At 33.5% G+C, this 21,231-nt stretch overlaps 2 protein-coding genes across 2 annotated transcripts in view; one reads left to right on the top strand and one right to left on the bottom strand.

Moving 5' to 3' along the window:
* Window positions 1–19,640, top strand: part of Hph (HIF prolyl hydroxylase) — a 34,393-nt gene extending 14,753 nt beyond the window's left edge. The window contains exons 4-7 of the mRNA XM_088258862.1: window positions 14,153–14,292; window positions 15,309–15,422; window positions 16,569–16,639; window positions 18,792–19,640. Coding sequence (XP_088114988.1) covers window positions 14,153–14,292; window positions 15,309–15,422; window positions 16,569–16,639; window positions 18,792–18,820 — 354 coding nt within the window. The 3' untranslated portion in view covers window positions 18,821–19,640. The remainder of the gene's footprint in view (window positions 1–14,152; window positions 14,293–15,308; window positions 15,423–16,568; window positions 16,640–18,791) is intronic.
* LOC148310225 (iron-sulfur cluster assembly 2 homolog, mitochondrial) overlaps window positions 1–21,231 on the bottom strand; it is a 221,700-nt gene that overhangs the window by 47,575 nt on the left and 152,894 nt on the right. The window lies entirely within an intron of this gene.

Here is a 21,231-nt window from a genome sequence, read left to right as displayed (position 1 = left end):
TGGATAACGTATTTGTAGTGGCTAAAATTACAATATGTGTATGTTTATACGCGTTTATATTGTGTACTTATGTGTGTATGTTTTTTTTAAGTGGAAAATTTACAGAATAATTACATAAATACATTTACTATAACGAGTAACACAAAACAGGTTCGCAATTCCAGTTACAAAATTACACGTTTGTAATTTAATTTAAATACGTGGAAGAGGGACGGAAGGGAGGAAAAGGGAATGATCAAAGCTCAAGTCAAAAACAAATTATGTGAAAATAGGAACACAGCACGATATGAATCTCGACTTAAGACGTTTGTCCACTACCCGGAATTGTACCATCCGGCAGTCCGGTTTTGAAAAATGAAAACGACTACGACAGTTAAGCGTGGTCGAATTTCCGTGTAGTGCAGTGATTCCCAAAGTAGTCTATATCGACCCCCAGGGGTCTATGACAACTTGCAAGGGGTCTATGTTTTAATTTGAATTTAAAATATAAGTGTATAAAACCTAACATGTGTGGTTCAAAGTGAGTAACACTACATATACCGGCTGTCAAAAATACCTTTGAAGTTAATGAATTTGATAAAAATCAATATCAGGTAAGGCAAGGGGTCTACGAGATAAAAGAGTTTGGGAACCTCTGGTGTAGTGGATAATGTCGAGTACAACATTGCCGGGTGTCTTCTTGCAGCCCGCGGAGCGTTTCATACATTTTTTCTTTAAGTGTACCTACATAAAACCACCAAAAGAACATTCCATCGTGCGTAGTTCGTATCATATCCCATACATGGAAGTATCTCACTATCGTGACAATTTCTTCTATGGTATATTCGTGTTAACAAACGATCATAACATTTTGCGATCGACGTTTAAATACACATTGATAAGAATACAAGCTGCTATAACTGAGTGCTAGAGCGACTCAAAGTCAAAATGCTATGTAAAAGCTAGTTATACAGTAGCCATGATACTAGTTGAATGAACAATATTAAACCTCATTCGTCGCTGACCAATTTTGATGAAAAGTAAATATCATATGATGACATATCGCTCACTCCTTTCAAGAACGTCATAAATAAAAAAACTTGGTTTTTCAGGAGAACGTTTTTAAAGTTTAAAAATATAATACAATGTATTAAAAATAAATATCAAGCCACTTATTGAACTTTTTACTGTGCAACATATCTTTTTAGGTAAAACCTGAAGGTTCTTTCTCCATTTGAAAAATATTTAATATAAGTAGTTAAACAAAAATAATTAAACAATACCTTTTCTTCAAAATGCAAAAACAACACTTTCTGCCCTGTAGCGGGTAAATATTAAGTTTAAAATATGCCGCTTTTGCTGGGATAAAGTACATTTTCTGGGCATTCCGAAAACATGCACAACTGAAAATTGACGATTTTTGATTTATGACGTTCTTGAAAGGAGAGTTCTATTTATATGCATAAGTATGTTGTAATGGCCCACTGCTTGCATTTTTCGAGTTGCTTCGTACTATAGTAATCTCTGTATATATTGGCAACATTTCGATAGTAATTCCCTCTCAATGACACCATTATAATTAGACATCTTCGCTTGTGTTATCGGAATTGTGTGCGAAGAAAGAGGAATGCTGTGGGCTATATCTTTGTTTGAATTTCACAATAGCAACCGGTTGAATCCAGCTCCTCGAATTTTCATTGTTTGTTCGGCATTACGCGACATTCGCTTCGCTATCGAGAAAGCTTCATCGAGTTTTGGCACAAGAAAAATACGAGCGACAGATTGTATTGCGTATGCATATGTATCGTCAACGTATGAATAATATCGTCCGACTCTGTGGTGTAATGGTTAGCGTGTTTAGCTACCGTGGAGGTCACGGGTTTCAAATTTTCAAACCGAGTGGTGAATAACTTTAGAGTGATTATGATTTTGAACAAATATTTACATTCTTATTTATATAGATATATTGTACTATGTATACATAAAATATTCATAGGTTTCGATAAATTTTATCAACAAATTTGTATAAAATCACTTTGATTACCAAAAGCACTTTGATACCATTTCTATACATGTAAAATATTTATATAAAATGTAAATATGTACGTAATATTATTTGTGTATGTAAACATGACCTATGAAATTGTTGAGAGATAAAACCACTATCAATTTTTCAGATATTCTTACATTATTAAGGATATCGTGAACATATTTGTACTATAATACCAGGAAGCAACATAAATGTATGTATACATTCTCAAAATAAGCGCGCTGAGAGTTAATACAGTCGAAATGCGATCCCTCAGACGAATGTGTGGCAGAACGATGTTTGACAGATGTTCGAATAATGAAATAAGAAAAAAATGCTGAGATAAGCATTATCGATAAAATTAAGATAGGTGTGTTGAGATGGTTTGGACATGTGAAACGTATGAGTGAGGAAAGAACGGTTAGACAAATTTATGAGGCGAATGTAGAATGTAGAAGCAGAGGAAGACCGAGGAAAACTTGGCACAATCAAGTATGTCAAATACTTGAAAGCGGCCGGGTCAGGAGTCGTAATAATCGTTGGGTATGTATGGGGAGATGCATGAATTTGGAAGAGGCGAAGAATGTTTGCAAAGACAGAGTGGTGTGGCGTTCGATTCTCTCTGCCTACTCCTGCGGGGAAGCGGAGTGATGGTGAGTTAGTTTAGTTAGTTAGAATTAATACAGTAAACCCCCCTATAAGGTTGAGATAGGTACCGTGTTTATCAATCGGAACGTTGTAGCGGGTTAATGTTTTTAAATTGTATTTTAATTTTAAGTGACTCATTTCAGTCTTTTCCGCTGGTTAAAATACAATACAATTTAAAAAAATTAACGACATATAATATTCCTTCCGATAATTCGGTACCTATTTCAACGTTATAGGGGGTTTTACTGTATTTTAAAATTTATTGAAAATCAATACGGAAACCAAGTAAATTTCAGCACTTGCTACAAATGGAAGACCAACCAATAAATGCTTTCCATTTACAACATTTTGAGTGTGTCCAAATAGTTGTTCACAAATCTGGATTATCTCCACTTAAGAGTTATTTTTACATTTTTTACATCTCAACCTTAAATGAAGAAGAATATAACACGGCTAACAATATTACAGAATATTGTAAGGCTTGTCATAGGCTGGTTAAGTTATGTGAACATGTAAAAATATCATAAAAATGGAGAAAGTAATAATAATAATAATAAATCTGCGGTCAATGATTTGGACACACCAAAATGTTGTGGTTATATACTTGTTAGACAACATATCGCTCACTCCTTTCAACAACGTCATATATCAAAAATCGTCAATTTTCAGTTGTGCATGTTTTCGGAATGCCCAGAAAATGTACTATATCCCAGAAAAAGCGGCATATTTCATACTTAAAATTTACCCGCTACAGGGCAGTAAGTGTTGTTTCTGCACTTTGAAGAAAATGTATTGTTTAATTATTTTTTTAAATATACTAAATATTTTTCAAATGGGGAAAAAACCTTCTGGTTTTACCTAAAAAGATTATTTTTAATACATTTTACTATATTCTTTAACTTTAAAAAGGATCTCCTGAAAAAATCAAGCTTTTCGATATATAATATGACGTTGTTAAAAGGAGTGAGCGATATGTATGTTGAATATTTAAATAAAAAAATATATTGGTTTTTACTCGTTGTATTTTCGTGAAACCCTTAATTTATTTGACTTAGAATAGAAGGTACAGCCTACGTAGATTGATCAAGTACATAAAAATGACAAATCTGTCCATTTTTACCGGCGCAATTAGAGTCCGGAAGTTTTGCAATTTCTTAGTCGACCGCAGGCTGCGATAAGCTCCGACGCGTCACGTCAGCCTCGCGCGCGGACCTTGTATCGACACGTGTGCGGGCACGTAGATGCCTAGGAAGTAGAATGGCGCTGTCGGGCCCTTGAAGGGCCACACGTGTAGAGGCACGTAGGAACCCTAAACTTGGTAGGTACTTGCAGTCCCCGGCTAGCTACTTGTCTAACGAGCCGTCTGCCTACCGTCTGCATTGGCTGTCGAAGCTTTTCGTAACTGGAGCAGTCGACTATTTGTGGACGACTTCTTCCTTGCATAACCCACTCGAAGACGTGTTATTGGTCATTCAATAATTTTGTGTGAATTCATGTATTTTTTCTTTTTTTTCTTACGTCATTAAGGCGGGAAAATCGAAAGCCTCTTGTAAAAATCTTGAAATCTCTAAAAAACTTGATTTTCCTCGAATCCAGGTAACATTTTACATAATTATTGTTTTTCTCAAAACACCGTTTTTGCATTGAAAAAATAAGCTTTTCTTCGAAATAAATATATATGGTTTTGAAAAGAAGAGAGTTATTGAAAGTTATCGAATGGGAGGATGCAAAGGGAAGTTTGGAAAAAAACTTTGGAAGTTTGGAAGTAGTTTGTGGACTCCATATGTTCCACACAAGGAGCGGGTATGGGATTTATGAAAAATGAATAGCAATAGATTGAAAAGTAATGGAAAAATAACTTTTTTTTTTCAAATATTCATAATGCTTTGCGGTTTCCTATTTACATACTTTAAGCGGACTTAAAATACTTTTGTTAACACGTTCACTGCGTTCAATATATCGCGAACAATCACGAAAAATCACGAAATTGAAAATATGAAATAATATATTTATTTTTATAGATGCTAAAATACGCTGATCTCTTTGTGTATAGCATTCACGTGCGTTTCATGTTTATACTCAATTTTAGACAAACGAGTATAAACACGAGTCGTCAAGGGGACTAAAGCTGACTTAATACTCAGCTTAAGTCCCCTAATTATAAATGAACATTTAGTATCTTTCAATTATGCCACGATACTTTTAAACCTAAGTTTTGTACTGACATTTATTGGTGGAACTGCATTTTATACAATAAAATAACAGCTGTGTAATCTTTTTCCGCATGAATTTTATTTGACATAAAATTAAATAAAATTCATGTGGAAAAAAATACATTATGTATGTTATATTTGCAACAGTGAAAAGGGTGTCTAATACAATCGAGTAAAATGGAATAAAAAATCATATGCAAATATACTACACACTGTCTACTCACAGTTGGCATATACTACCATATTATATAAATACGTTAATAAAATAAATTTATCTTATCGCGAAAACCATTTTTGAGTTGTATTCTTTGTAGATTAGTCGTTAAATGAATACAAATTAATTGCTTTTGTCGAATTAATGAGAACGTTTTTTTTAATGATAAGATTTTAAGTTTTAAAACATGTTATTTATATTTTATACATAAATATCATGTTCGGTAGGTATGTATGTGTAATATTTACTTATCGGTTGGGTCATTTCCCACGTACGCCATTTTCTCATACTAATTGTATTTCGACGGCCCCTACGTAAACTACTCCATCTGCAAATCTGTTACTTTTACAGGAGAGAACTTAGAAGACGTATTCTTTTTTTTTCAACGTATTCTTTTTTTTATCAATTAACGGTTTTATCTAAAATTCTAAACTAGTATTATTCATTCAAAAACACGGTAAAATAATGTATTGAACTGTTTTAAAACTTTATGCTTTGTCAAAATTAATAGTTACCGTTTTAGGAGTTCAGTTCATTTCGAAAATTCGATGTAGATGGCGTCTTATACGCTTCAAAACAAGGCGTAATTCATTTTACATATATTTTTTGTGTTCATATGTGTAGATAACTGTCAGTTGATAACATACACGAAATATCTCAAAATTGACAAAAATGTAGTCAGAGAACTTTACATAGGGCACGTCGATTTGTACTGTGTGATATGAACAATATATTGTAAATACTAAGTATGCAATAATTGAAGGAGTGAAAAACACAAGGTTCAAGTGACAAATGGTTAAAAAAAAGTAATATGCAATCATAATAAATTTATATTAATTTAAGTTTTACTTGGTAAATACAGGTAAATACATTTATTGTAATTGAAAATGATGTGGAATGCATCGAAATACGTGTCGCAATAGATTTTAAGAAATAGTGTTATTTAACAAGTAAGATATATTAAAAATGGATAGATATGTATTACCACAGAGTAACCACCGTGTCAATGAAGTACATACATATATTCATTATATTCATCAAAAACTCGAGACAGTTAAGCGAAAAATGTAATCCCCTTTTAAAATATCTAGTAGCTTCGTGTGAAGCATGGTTTCATTGATCAAAGCAGCTGTTATTAGAAGAGAATATGGAAATTGGGAATTTGCAGGATTTACGACCTGTGGCCGGGAGATTAAGCGGTCACTTCGTACATTTCGGCAACTTTCACCATTACCACTCAATTTTCGAACTTGAATATATTGAATATCCAAACACCAGTTTACATGTGAATTAGAGGCGACACCTCTAAAGATTGTTGTTAAGTTAGGCTAGGTGTTTATTCTTTCGAATTATGAACTCATACTTCAAGTTGCTTCGTCTCTATTTCGAAATCTATGGTTATGTTTACCTCCACGTGCTTGTATTAATCTGGTTTACGATAATAACCTGTTGTTGGAAATACGGGTTTTAAGTAAACACATTTTTGTTGATGTTCCGTTCGGACAACATTTCACCTGCGGAATTTGGCGTTTCGTGCAAAAGTTATACACAGATATTCGACCGACTAGATATAGACGTCGTATCGCCATCGCCAAAAGTGCCATGCCTAAGCTAGACGAAATCTGGAAAGACCGGAGTGTGAGTAACAACACCAAGATGAAGCTTGTCAGGAGTTTGGTCCACTCCATTTTTCTCTATTCTTTTGAAATATGGACCATAAAAGCAGCAGAAAGGATAAAAAATGACGCTTTTGAAATGTGTTGGAGGCGCATGCTCCGAATTCCATGAACAGCTAGATGCACCAACGAGTCCATTCTCCAGGAACTACATTTGGATGGCTTGACTCTGGGCAATGTCTGTACACGACGCTTCTTCATTTCTTTGGACATGTTGCGCGTGGAAATGAGGAAGACCTAGAACGACTGGTTGTATCGTCAGTCCAGAGGGGAAGAGAGGGAGAGGAAGATTCCCTACACGATGGACCGATCAAGTTAAGGCGGCAGCAGGCACCTCGGTGGTTGGAGCGCTACTTGCAGCGCAGTCAAAGGATACCTGGAAAGAGTCATTGCGTCCACAGGGATCACAACCCTCAGTAATGAGGAATAAGACGGAGAAGAAGAGAATTCGAAGGAAAACTATCACATTATATTATAGTATACAGGATTCCTGAAAGCGCGTATTGTGTAAACACGTTTACGTTATACGTAGTTTAATAAACGAAGTTTTTGCACAATATAATTACTACAAAGGCGAGTGGACTCGTTGACCTTTGGCTGACTTGGATACGCACAGATCTACAAAATCGCAATTTTCGTCTAAATATTTTGACTCATTATATCTCAACATAAATGAAGAATTATTATTATTAATTAAGTCCGGGCGCTTATGACCTGTCATAGGCTGATGCCTATGACAGGTCATAAGACAGCCTATTTATCAAAATATTCACCATTTTAAAGATGATTGACAACCACACTACTCAAATTTTCGGAACTCACACATACTTATATATTATAAATCTCGTGACGCTTTATATTTGAGTTCACGGGAGTCGTCTATGGGAGGTTTGAGAAAGTTTTTATTTAGCAGAGATCCTTTTATTTACCTTCAAATACCCAGCTCCCATATTCCTCTTCATCTATGTTGAGATGTCAAAAATATTATATGTAGGTATAATGTTTACATCTTAAAAACCGTCAGCGAAAAGTTATCAGTTCGCATTAATTTTTTATAATGAGTAATTATCTTTTGCGATTTCGAAAGATTTGGTAACTGAGAGCATTTTCATTTCCTCAAGTTTTACAACAAATGCAAATAGTATACTTTTTGGTTTGATTACATTTATTAGAGTACCTCGTACCTATCTGTACATACTTATATTTTACTCAGGACTTAATTACTGCCAATTTATTGATTGCATTTTTATCTGAACTTGTCCGGGACCCTTGATGTAATCCACGCCCCAAGGGCCATGAGGGTAGGAACCACTTCGGCAAATCTCTAAAAAAATTTCCAAAAAGACAAGTCATTGCCGGCATGTTTCATCCATCAAGGATTGAGATCATATGTATTTTTTTGTGTGCGTTGTCATTGCTGACATTGGTGTTATTTCACAAAAAAATATAAAAAACAAATTGTCATATTTACCTATTTTTTTTTCAAAACCACGGAGTCACACGTGAGATATGTCACGTTCGCCCGTGGAAAGCCAAATGCAGAAACGAAACTACACTTGGCACGCGTTCGCGCCGCGCCTCTTCCCATTGTGATTTCGCATTTTCTTCTTTGTCCCATTATCGTTTTGTAATTTCGCAAGGAGAATGTCGCGTGAAATAATGGACCCCCTTTTAAAAATAAATCGTCGATTAGAAATGAAATTTATCGAATGTTGTTAATCTACCACGCGGGAATTTCTTTATTTCTTCACTCCGAAGACGCTTTCAGATTTAATTGTATTGATAGATTTTTTTGTCGATATTTTTATCGTATCACGCCAGCAATTTTTAAAATGTTATTTTGAACTAACAAGCAGTGATAACGAAATGATAATTATCATTATTTCGCATCATGGCTTGATACACAGTGTAAAATATATTTAAAAGAATGTATAGTTTACAAAAATTGTAAAAAGGGGACGCCTACGATGACCAAACATTTTTAAGAGTTGCTCAGTGTATCGGGATCTAGTCTTTCAGTGTCCCAGACAAATGCGCTCTTATACTCGCTTGTCTCAAAGTGAGTATAAACGTGAACCGCGCGTGAATGCTACACACAAAGGGAATAGTATGTACTACAAAAAGAAATTTTATATTATTTCATATTTTTAATATAGTTTTAGGGTTTAGAATCTTGTATTTTGTCACCATCTCGTGATTGATACGCTATCTCGATTGCATTAAGGCGATATGATCAGCCTTGCGCTTCTTGTATCAGTCCAGGGTGATGAGAGTGAAAATCATCCATATTTATTTTGACCCCTCTAGAAATTGACCAGGAACACCCACCACCTTACCAAACAGGCTTACCACTACACTAGGTAGACGTGCACGTCTAGAGAATCTAAATAAAGCGTCCGTAACTGAAATAACGCAATAAATCAGTTAGGACATTTGGTCAGGGGAGCGACGATATTTTTAATGATAACAGCGTATAACATATCAAAATGTTGTAGTGATTTCATGATTTCAAAACATGATTATTTAATAAACGTAGTTTCATTGCTTTATATTGGACTCGTTTTGATTTGGAAAACACAAAAAATACCTGCTGGAAAAATAGAACTTGTTTTTCCAAGTAGTGGGATGTTAGCACCAATATTAAATATTTTATAAATGGTTCTTATGTTATTTTTTCTCGGAAAACTACATTACTTAGATACGGCTGAAAATTATCATTTCTGTTATTTTATCGCGATACGAATTGTGATAAAATAATCGAAAAATATGTTTTTTTAAATGAGTTATTGTGAAATCTAAATATATGCAATTATTCCATCAAATTACTATGACAAACGGTGAAATACTTAAATGACAACTTAACTTTGTTATAAAATCGCTGTTTCTTATTATAACGTAGACCGGTTTCGAAGGAAACAGCTTCTTACTCGAGACTAATTAATATTGTTAGTATTAATTAGTCTTGGAGAATAAAAGCTGTATGCTTCGAAACCGGTCGACCTTATAATTAAGTTACATATAGTATATTAATTTTATGTCAAAGTTAGCGTTTGAATTGTAAAATTGAATGTCATTTGTGACATTCAATTTTACGACTATTGCTTTGGCTAGTGTTTTAAATATTCACAATATTATTATTATTATATCCAGAGACTGGATTATTCACCCTACGGATGAGATTTTAATTTTTAATTTGTCTCAACTTTATATGAAACATGTATCATTCTTCAATAAGGGCAGAATGGTGAACGTTACACAAGTGTATAAAGTGATCGCTGAAGCCAGCCAAATGCCAGGTCCGTAAGCCTTGGGATGCTCAGACTTCCATCTTCTTTCATAAAAAGGGAAGAATTATACATAACCTATAAAAAAAGCTTCATATATTTATAATACTAGTTCTAAGATTAATTTTCATTCATTCCGCGAATACACAAAATGAAGCCTTAAAAACTATTTTATATTGATTTTATTTAATAGAGTAATATCTGAACGAAAATGGCAAAATTGATAAATATTTCAGAAGTAAATATTTTAAATATTTAACACCCCGCCTCCGCCTCCGCCTCCGTAGTGTAATGGTCAGCACGCTCGTCTACCGTTCTGGAGGTCCCAGGTTCGATTCCCAAGGGGGGTAAAATAAATATAAATGATTTTTTCACTGTCATATTTATTCAATATTACCCTGGACTGGTACCTGAAGCGGAGGACTGATCACCTTTCCTTCATGTGTAAACGATCAAGATAACACTGCGTTTATATGACGCAGTGCCCTATGCACCATTTGGGTGCGGATAAGGGTTTTATTATGATTATTATTATTAAATACTTTAAATATTTAACACCTATTTGTAGAGATTAGCATGGATTGTCTTAGATGTATTTTTTTTTTAAATATTATTTAATTTGTTTTCAAATACATAATTGCAAAATCAATTCTATCAATTGATAATAATAAAATTATCATGTTATCATGATTTTCATCAAAATAAAATTTAATGTGTTTTCAATAAATTTCTTTATCAATTTCCGTGAAATTCAAATCTATCTCGTTATCGTATGCTATTTTATATTGAGGCGCATTTTTTCAAGCTTATCATTTTCACTCGTATCATAATTAAACGCATTCTTTTTGATTGGTAGTTCGTAATCAAATTTTAACGATTATTCTAAATTTGATCGACCGATTACTGATTAGCCAACTGAACGCTTTGGGGCTTATTCGCGAAGAGTAAAGAAATCGCCTCCTGCCAGAACGAGTTAAAGCATACTTAAAAAAACAATAATCATTTGTTAAAATTTTAGTAAAAAGATAACGAAATATTTTGCGATTATTTTATTTTGGATAACGGATAATCCATATAAATAAATGGGTAAATGTTTGTTGGTTCAAAATGTTAAATCAGTATAACAGGGTTTTTTTTAAATCTGTGACAGGTGAAAACATTTTTTTAAACAGCTTGACCGTAATGGCAGCGCCATCTGTTGAATGTAATAGTAACACACGCAATACTAAAGCTTGCTACTTGACAACTGTTGTCACTTGGCATTTTTACTATTTTCGGTTGTATTGTTGTTTCGTGGATTCGTAATATTTTCATTATTTTCATTACTTCGCAAGCATTACGTTAGAGTGCTTTCTATTTGATATCGATCTACACCAATTTCAAAAAAAGTCTATCCCTATATCGTAATAAGAATATGATAATAATATCGTAAAACATATCGTAATTAGCTCTACTGATCTCTAATAACACTTAATAACCCTTATCCACACCCAATGGTGCATAGGGCACTGCGTCAAATTGGTGCAATGTTCACTTGATCGTTTTATTATAATGAAGGCAAGGCGATTGATCAGCCCTCCGCTTCAGGTACCAGTCCAGGGTAATAGAAAAAACACTTATATTTATTTTGTCCCCCTTGGGAATCGAACCCGGGACCTCCATGATGGTAGCCAAATGTGGAGACACTACACTATGGAGGCAGACTCATATGATCTCTAAAATATCTAACGATTGGAACTGAATCCTACAATTTTGTTATCTCAAATCAATGATCGCAGCGAGAACGAGTATGAAGTACTTTTCCAGTCTCTATCGCTCTCCAGGCAATTCGGTTTACGTATTCCTCATTGATCCTGCTTTTTGTTAGCGCCATAAAGTGTAAATAGGAAATAGGTCAAGGAGAGGGGAGGGGAGGAATCGACCCCCAAATCCTTGCCTACGTGCGGCTGGTCTGCTGCACCGGGAAACCCAGAGAAAACATTCACTGCAAAGCCTCGTTAAAGATGCCTAGCACACGGGCGTTTTTTTCCTTTCGCTTTCTGAATTCGGAATTCCGATCGCTCAAAACCCATACAAAATTTAAAAATAAAAATAACGAAAACGGGGGACACTCGTACGCTGGCTGCCTAAGTTGTTAAAATGCCATTAGAGTAATAAAACCGCGACGCAGTGTCGCTTCATTTTTTACTATGGGTGAAAAGTCACGTCGCTTCTACTGCGTTTTACATTTTTTCAATGTTAATATTTTTTATTACGTTGCATTCCTCTAGTTGGAGTTAAGTAAGTGATAAATTATACCATTGTAGGCTTTCGATGTCCGAACCATTGAGTAATCATATGAATTTATACAGGGATGATACACGATATAAAAAAAACTTCGGAAATAATTGTTCAGTTTACAGGGGTAGTCTACTGTCTACAGTGGGACAGTATGGGGAGCGGGGTCGTGTGTTTCTTTAACCCTAGAAAGATAGTCTGCGTAAAATTGACGCATGTCGATAAAACTCACCCCCCTTCCTTTATATTTGTATAACACAAATGGTAGTGTACTGGTAAACAAACATTACAGCTCTATAAACCATATGACGTCATAAAACGTTCGATGACGGAAATTTGATGACGCATGTTTTTCGTTTTATTAAAATATCTAAAGTTTAAACTTTAATATCTCGCTTAGTTCCCTACAGATTTCCATATGAATGTTATCGATAGTCTTGTGATTTTTCATATTAATTTATTAGCCAATAATCCAACATCCTGACAAAGGCCTATTGGCAATATTTTTCGTAAACAACAAAACATTTCGTCGCCGTATATGCATATCTCTTGCATATTGTACAATTTCGCCGCTCTGCTGTGAAAGATTACGAAAGTGAGATAAAGCCAGTATTACACGCTATGTTGGGGAAGGTCGGGTCCGGTGACGCGTAGAATGGCCCGTTCCCACGTGTGCGGATGCACGTAGCGCTGATAACACCGCACGTGCGCACAGCTCACTGCACGCGCCGGGGTAAAAGAAAGGGACCGTGTTATTGGCCGCGCGTAACCGAATATTGAGCAAACAGTACTTTAACCCTAGAATACTAAACTATCGTAAAAATTACGACGTCAAAATTACGATTCCTGGATAAAACAAGGTTCGCATCATTCCGCGCCCACTGTTTCACAGTACAATGCCCTCGATATAACGGACAAAAGTTCATGTATATTATACGCATTTTCGTAATTTTAGAGAGCTGATCATAAAAAAACAGCACACCTCAAGAGTGCAAATAAAACTTGATTCTTTTTCGGGATTACCGAAAGTAAGCGCGTCGATAACAGAAACGTCGCTTCACGACGAGTGTCCGACGACAAAAAAAATTGGTTTATGTTTTGTATTGTTTATTAACACTTAATGTTTTTATTTTAAAATTATTTTAAACCTATTTTTATATAACGGACTTTCACGGACACCCCCTCCCCCAAAAAGTCCGTTTTTTGAGGTTTTACCGTACCTTCCTAATATACTTTTTTTTCATTATTGTGTGATCTATTAAACCCAAAGAATGTTACTATTAGTTCTAAAATAATGAAAGTTTGTATTTCTTTTATGTATTTCTATGACGTATTTTTCACGAATGTTTAGTTACAACATCACTCGTAAGATAGTTTAGTATTCTAGGGTTCATAAACTATTTTTTAAGAAGTTTTTTTAAACCTCGAAAGTCCCAATATATTATTGCTAAATATTATCTGAAAAAAATATACAAAATAAAAAAAAGGGCGTATCAAGCGATGCGTAGATGATGTGTCATTTTCGTAATTTATTTCTTTAATTTCTTAAAAAATATATATGGAAGAATATATGAATGGCAGTCAGATAAGATTAAAAAACCTTGAAATCCACCTTATTGGATAAAAAAATTTTAAAACAATTTTTAATTATTTGTCACCTGACCACACCAGACAGTACTTGGGATGCAGCTTTAGATCTTAGAAGTGTTTTACTTACAAATTTCAAACAAAACGTACGGGAATTTCAACAATTAAATTACTTACATTTTATGAATCCAAAGAAAATATTTAACTTTCCTCATTACTTATAATACTCTATTGTTACTTTCCAGGCAATGGTGGCGTGTTATCCGGGTTCCGGGAGCCATTACGTGAAACACGTGGATAATCCTAATAAAGATGGACGCTGTATTACTGCCATTTACTACCTCAATGTGGACTGGGATGTCGATACTTCTGGAGGACTATTGAGGTATATTTATGTTTATAATCGTTTTGTCATTATTTTTACTGACATTTCTTGGTGGAACTGCGTTTTATATGATAAAATAACAACTACATAGTTTTTTTACATTTCGCTCACTCCTTCGCTCAAAAACGTCATTTATCAAAAAACTTGATTTTTCAGGAGATCGTTTTTAAAGTTTATAAATATAATAGAATGTATTAAAAATGAATATCAATCCACTGATTGATATTTTTACTGTGCAACAGATCTTTTTAGGTAAAACCTGAATGTGTTTTCTCCATTTGAAAAATATTAAGTATATTTAAAAGAAAATACTAAAAATACCTCTTCTTCAATATGCAAAATCAACACTTTCTGCCCTGTAGCCGGTAAAGATTAAGTTTAAAATATGCCGCGTTTGCTGTGATATATTACATTTTCTGGGCATTCCGAAAACATGCACAACTGAAAATTGACAATTTTTGATATATGACGTTGAAAGGAGTGGGCGATATATTATATTTGGCCAGTGACTGAGTTGTTTTGTCGTTACCGGCACCATCAGACTGGTGGGAGGCCAGACAAAATTCGAAGGGGTTGAAAACCATGATTTTTTTAAATAAATTTTTCTGACAAAATTTATTTAAATTGAGTTTTTGTCAGTAAAATTTATATAAAATCATGGTTTTCTACCCCTGCCTACCACATTTCATTCATTTAATGGTGCATAGGGCACTGCATCATATAAACGCAGTGTTATCTTGAGCACTAACAGATGAAGGAAAGGTGATCAGCCCTCTGCTTCACGTACCAGTCCAGGGTAATATTGAATAAATATTAGACTGGAAAAATCAATTATATTTATTTGACCTCCCCCTGGGAATCGAACCCGGGACCTCCAGAACAGTAGCTGCGCATGCTGACGATTACGCTACGGAGACGGCCTACCGCAACAGTGTATATAATAAAGAATTATGTTTTTTTTTATGTATTTATTTATTTTTTAAATTAATTAAATTTTACTTTTAATTAATTTTCAGAATATTTCCCGAAGGGGACCAGGTTGCTGACATTGCGCCCATATTCGATAGGGTATTATTTTTCTGGTCAGACCGAAGGAATCCTCACGAAGTCCAACCGGCCTTCGACACAAGGTAATGAATATATTTCTTAAAAACAATAAGTAACCATTGTGCCTCTTCCCCGCAGTGAGAATAGAACGCCACACCAATCTGTCTTTGCAAACATTCTTCGTCTCTTCCCACATTCACGCATCTTCTCATACATACCCGCCGATTATCCCGACTTCTGATCTGAACACTTTCATGTATTTCAAATACATGGTCAAAATGTTACAATATATAATAATTTACTAATACATGTTAATAATATCTTCAAGGGACTCGAACACCTTTGCTGGTGGAAGAGCAGGTATGAAACCCTGAGTGCCATAGTCATTGCTTCTTTTCTTGACACGTAGTACTCACATTTCTTTTATATATTCAATATGGTTACAAATGTTTTTTTTTTAAATAATTTAATTCATTTTCTAAACATTTTTACTTACAATCTTAAAATTAAAAACGTTGTTCTCTCCAATAAAGAGACTGAGCTCTTTTGCTTGTTCCACTTGTTAGTAATACTTATATAAAAATAATTTTTATTGAAATCAAATTTGTCTTTTTTTTCTTTCTTAGATTTAACATATCATGGTCATACAGGAGAAAGTGACCAAGTGCAAATTTTACAAAAACGTGATAATTGACTATTTGATATCTTACTAGCCTTAATATTACCCTGAAAAAAATCCCGAAGGATTTTAAACTTGGAAGTATAATATTGACTTGTTAAAAATGACCAACTGCAATTGATGTTTATTTTCTTGCCAAGCAAAAGTGACTTAAATGGCCCTCCTGAACATTTTACATTTTGTTAGTTGGTCACTTTCTCTTGTACAACTACGATATATAAAATTCATTTAATTTATTTTTTAAGATTTCAAAGTCTTCAATTTTCCCTTGCTATTTAGCAATAATGTCCTACACCTTATGTCATATGTATCCTATAAAAAAATCCACACCTATATCTGATAGTTTAAACCGCAGGTAAACCTTCTTTCATACAATCAACGATCAGTTAACACCGCATCATTCCAATGTTATGTCCTATAAGTCCTACTGCTTTAAACCCACAATATTTCAGTCAAATATTAAAATTTCTTTGATATTTTAATCAATTTGGAATATTGTAATGGGTAGATAATAAAACTAATTGTTTGTGTTATTTTTTTTTGTTTCCAGATACGCAATAACGTTATGGTATTTCGACGCTCTAGAGAGAGAAGAAGCTTGTAGGCGATTTCAAAGAGAAAGTAAGAAAACAATGTTTTCTTTTATATTTTGTAGAAATTATATCATTTTTATAATGCTTTTTAGTCATATCTTTTTATATCATAACATTTTCTTATGTGTGCGTCATGTCAGGTCCCCCTGACGTCGACTATCACTTGAGAGTAATTGTCCTTATCTCGGGCAGCTCTAAACAGTCCTGATCCCCGTCCAATCTCGTGTATATTCCGGAGTAGGAGATCTGTCTTCTGCCCACACCTAGTTGACCCTCTATTTTTGTCTTTTATGATTATAAAATTGATATAATTTAACATACTTTAAATCATATATTGGGTTGATGCAAAAGTTTTGACCGTTTTTTACATATAATTTTTTTTTTTTTTTTTTTAATATGTATTTATTCAATAAATTACATAATTTCCATCAGTTCTTCTTCACCTTCTCCCATCTTTCTATCAGCTTATTAACACCAGTAGTAAAAATTCCGTGGATTTTGATGCGAAAAATGAAGTAAGGGATGTTTTTACCTGCTCTATTGTATAATTTTTTTCGTCATTTAATTTTTTTTGCAGTGATCGGAATAAATGAAAATCAGAAAGAGCAAAATCTGGAGAATACGGTGGATGCTTGATAACATCCCAATTTAACTCATTTAGCTTGTGTTGGATCATCATAGCCACATGTGGTCGCGCGTTGTCGTTATGAAACACTACCCCTTTTCTTTTTACCAATTCTGGTCTATCCTTTTGAAGGTCCATGTTCAATTTCGATAATTACTGACAATATCGTTCTGCTGTACTTGTCTGATCGTGTTCCAAGAGTTCAAAATACACAATACCCTTATCATCCCACCAAACACAAAGTTTAACTTTTTTTATGGATTTCGGCCTTCGAAGTTGTTAATGGGGCTTCTCCAGGTATAGCCCACTGTCTTTTTCTTGTCACGTTGTTGTACACGACCCACTTCTCATCTCCCGTCACCAAACGATGCGAAAAAGGTTCATGTTTTTGTCTCGCACTTAAAGCAACGCACGTTGAAACACGATCCAATAAATTGGCAGCCGACAATTGATGAGGTATCCAAACGTCGTACGGCGAAACCATTTCCATACGCTTCAAATGTCTTAATACGGTTGTTTGGTTGACTCCCATCATTGACACAATCTCCCTGATGATTAGATGTGGATTGGAGTCAATTATGACTTTTAACTTGTCATCATCAGACTTTAATGGCCGCCCGGTACGTGGTTTATCAATGAGTGAAAAATCTCCAGATTGGAATTTTGTAAACCATCTTCGTACCTGTCGAACTTTGATGACATCTGCTCCATACACTTCACAAATGTTTTTGGTTGCCACACTCGCGGTATTGTCTTTACGGAATTCATAAAGTAAACAATGACGTAAATGCACTTCATCAAGCGACATTTTGAAAAAATACAAGGGGTCATAACTGTACTCTGGCTAGGCCAAAACTGAATAGAAAGTAGAGGAAAAGCATCCTTTATACAATGGAATCATAAAAAAGAAGATATTTTTCATAATTTAAGAAAAAAATTTTTTTTACCTGGGATCATAAAAAATGGTCATTACTTTTGCATCAACCCAATAATTTTTACAACATTACATTAGTGTTGAAGTGATCGCTTAACCCAGCCAAATGCCAGGTCGTAGGCCTGGCATTCTCGGCCTTCCATCTTCTATCATATTAAAAGAATGATAGATGTTAGTTGAGACACCTATAATATTGACATATCATCCGTAGAGTGAATAGTCCAGTGTCTGATAAAATAAATAATTATAATATTGCTTTTTATTCTTACTTTGTGATGAAACTTTGATAATTTAAAAATAATAATATCTTGCTGATAGTCGGAAGTATCTACGTCTACTACTGTTTTTTATAATTTTGTTATATTTATTTTTAATTAAGCTGAGCCCAGAAAATTAACACACTAAGGACGGGTGTTTTTAACGCCTGCGGACCGCTGGGGATGGTATTTGACAATATGTACAAGACATTAAACCATTATCTTAGCCGAACGGGTAGAAATACCTTTCCCGTCCATGGTGTGTTAAAAGAGCATTACTATTTTTTCAATGAAATTCTCCTCTGAGAAGAACAGAGAGCCATCTCTCGTCGGAACTCTATTAATCAATCTTTGTACATTACAGATGCGGGTAATACAGAACAAGGTCAGTGACGGTTGGACAGTACTCGCTTACAGTGAGAGAATGTAGCTGACTGAACTCTAAACGTAAACAAATCCTAACAACGGAGATACCTCTAGACCTATCAAGCGGTCCGTTTCCGCACTGCCTTATAACCAGCATATTTAATACCTTGAGGATTGTGTGGCAATTTTTTTATTAGAGTATTAGAGAAAAATTATAAGCTATGAATGATAAATTCTACATAAGTGCATTCTAAATTTTTTAAATTCATCTTGTGAAGAAAGAAACGCAATTCATAAAGTAAAAATAAAACGCAGACAGAACCGCTGCGATGTTCTTTGGAATAAAATATTTTTTAGAGAGTAATCTTTGTGATAAAACTATTATTGGCTCGCTTTTTGCGACTTTGTAAATATCGTTAATACGTAATCTATTGAAGTAAAATGTAAAACTAAAGAATCAATGCCATTTTTGTCTGCCTTGATCATAGAAATGTTATAAATCATATTGATTGTAACAAGATCCTCGGGTGTAACAATTATCGTAAAATCACTTCATTTTATACTCTGATATAAGCAGAGATGTGATATTTGAAAAATTTTAGATGTGTAAAGTTTAAAAAAAATTATATCCTTTTTTTTCAAATGTAAATTTTCCTATCAGTAAAGCCAAATATTAAATATTCTTATTTAAAAAAAAAAAACTAAAATAATTATTAATAATCACCTTTATAATATTGCATTATGCAAAATGGACCTTTATCCAAATTGGTAAACTATATCCTTTTTCTGACTTTCTTTCGCAAAAGGATCTTAGGATACTATTAGGAAACAGTAAAATAAAATAAAATATTTTACAAGCTTAATAAATATTGGGACTGAATTAACGTCTTATTTTTTTATATGCTATATTTGTTTTCACGTCATAAATATGTATAGTCTCGATCGGCAGAGTTACTCTAAAAGATCAAATAATTTATTTATGATGTTTAAATTTTGACCATTTCAATTTCAGTTCTAAAAAGTCTTTGCTGATAATTTGGGCGTAGCTGTAAGATAAAATTTGTACGGCTTCCATCTAACTTGACCGCAAGTAGGCTTTTGTGACTGAACTGAAATTAAAAGTAAATTGACCGTTTGCATTATTTACCTTCACCACTAATGAAGTTTTTGCTGTTTTACACATTTGGCTATTTCCCACAAATGTTTCAATTTTCTCTAGGTTTATATTGTGTATATTGTTATGTAATATACAAAAATAAAACTCCTATTTATTGTTATTAACCTGTAGTCACACTATTCTTTTTGTGAGTAAAATGACTGAACATCACACTTATTTTTTGTATATAATAAATGTTTTTTGTTTATTTTTTTAATAGGCCGAAATAAACTTGTGAAATAGTAATATTATTTTATATTATACTCTTTTAAGCATATTTTTATTTAATCATTCTACATGTAATGTATGGTAAATACCATATATTGTGGACTAAAAAAATATGAGCTTCTTTTATCTTATTCATTATGACCCATTAATATTAAGTGTGTTAAATCAGTATATGAAATTGTAGAAACAGTAAGTTGTGTGCCAGGAAAATAAAGTAAAATCATTATATAGTATTTTATAATGAAAAAAAAACATAATCTACATAATATTGTCTTATTGCTGTCACAATACTTGCTAAAGACTTTTAAAAAGACACATGTCGCTCACTCCTTTCAAGAACGTCATAAATCAAAAATCGACAATTTTCAGTTGTGCACGTTTTCGGAATGCCCAGAAAATGTACTATATCCCAGCAAAAGAGGCATATTTTTAACTTAATATTTACCCGGGAAGAAAGTGTTGTTTTTGCATTTTGAAAAAAATGTATTGTTTAATTATTTTTTTAAACATACAAAATATTTATCAAATGGAAAAAAAACCTTATGGTTTTACCTAAGAAGATCTGTTGCACAGTAAAAAGTTCAATAAGTGGCTTGATATTTATTTTTAATACATTGTATTATATTTTTAAACTTTAAAAATGTTCTCCTGAAAAATCAAGTTTTTTGATTTATGACGTTCTTGAAAGGAGTGAGCGATGTGTCATAATTTATTATCGTCGATTTTTATTTTATTTAGTTTAAATGTAAAATGCAACATATCTAGTTGGATTACAATCCCCTCAAAAGTATAACCTGGAAATTATACCATTGAAAATTATACAACCACATATGCGAAGTTAAAAATTTTGTTTATAAGCTTAGTATTTTGATAGTAATATGACAACATATATATATATATAATTATTTTTTACCATTCTTCCGCACAGCCACTAAAGCACAGTAATATGTATTTAGGAGAGGCACGCAGAGTTACATATTGTGGTAGAATGCAAAATCTAAAAAATTATTTAAATATGTATATTTGCCATTAAATTATTTGACAATAGCTTTGT

This window comes from Brachycentrus maculatus, unplaced genomic scaffold (genome assembly GCF_059751285.1).
Source record: "Brachycentrus maculatus isolate JH-2025_06_01 unplaced genomic scaffold, ASM5975128v1 h1tg000104l, whole genome shotgun sequence".
In the NCBI taxonomy this organism is placed as follows: Eukaryota; Metazoa; Arthropoda; class Insecta; order Trichoptera; family Brachycentridae; genus Brachycentrus; species Brachycentrus maculatus.
This window is presented reverse-complemented; position numbering and strand designations above follow the sequence as displayed.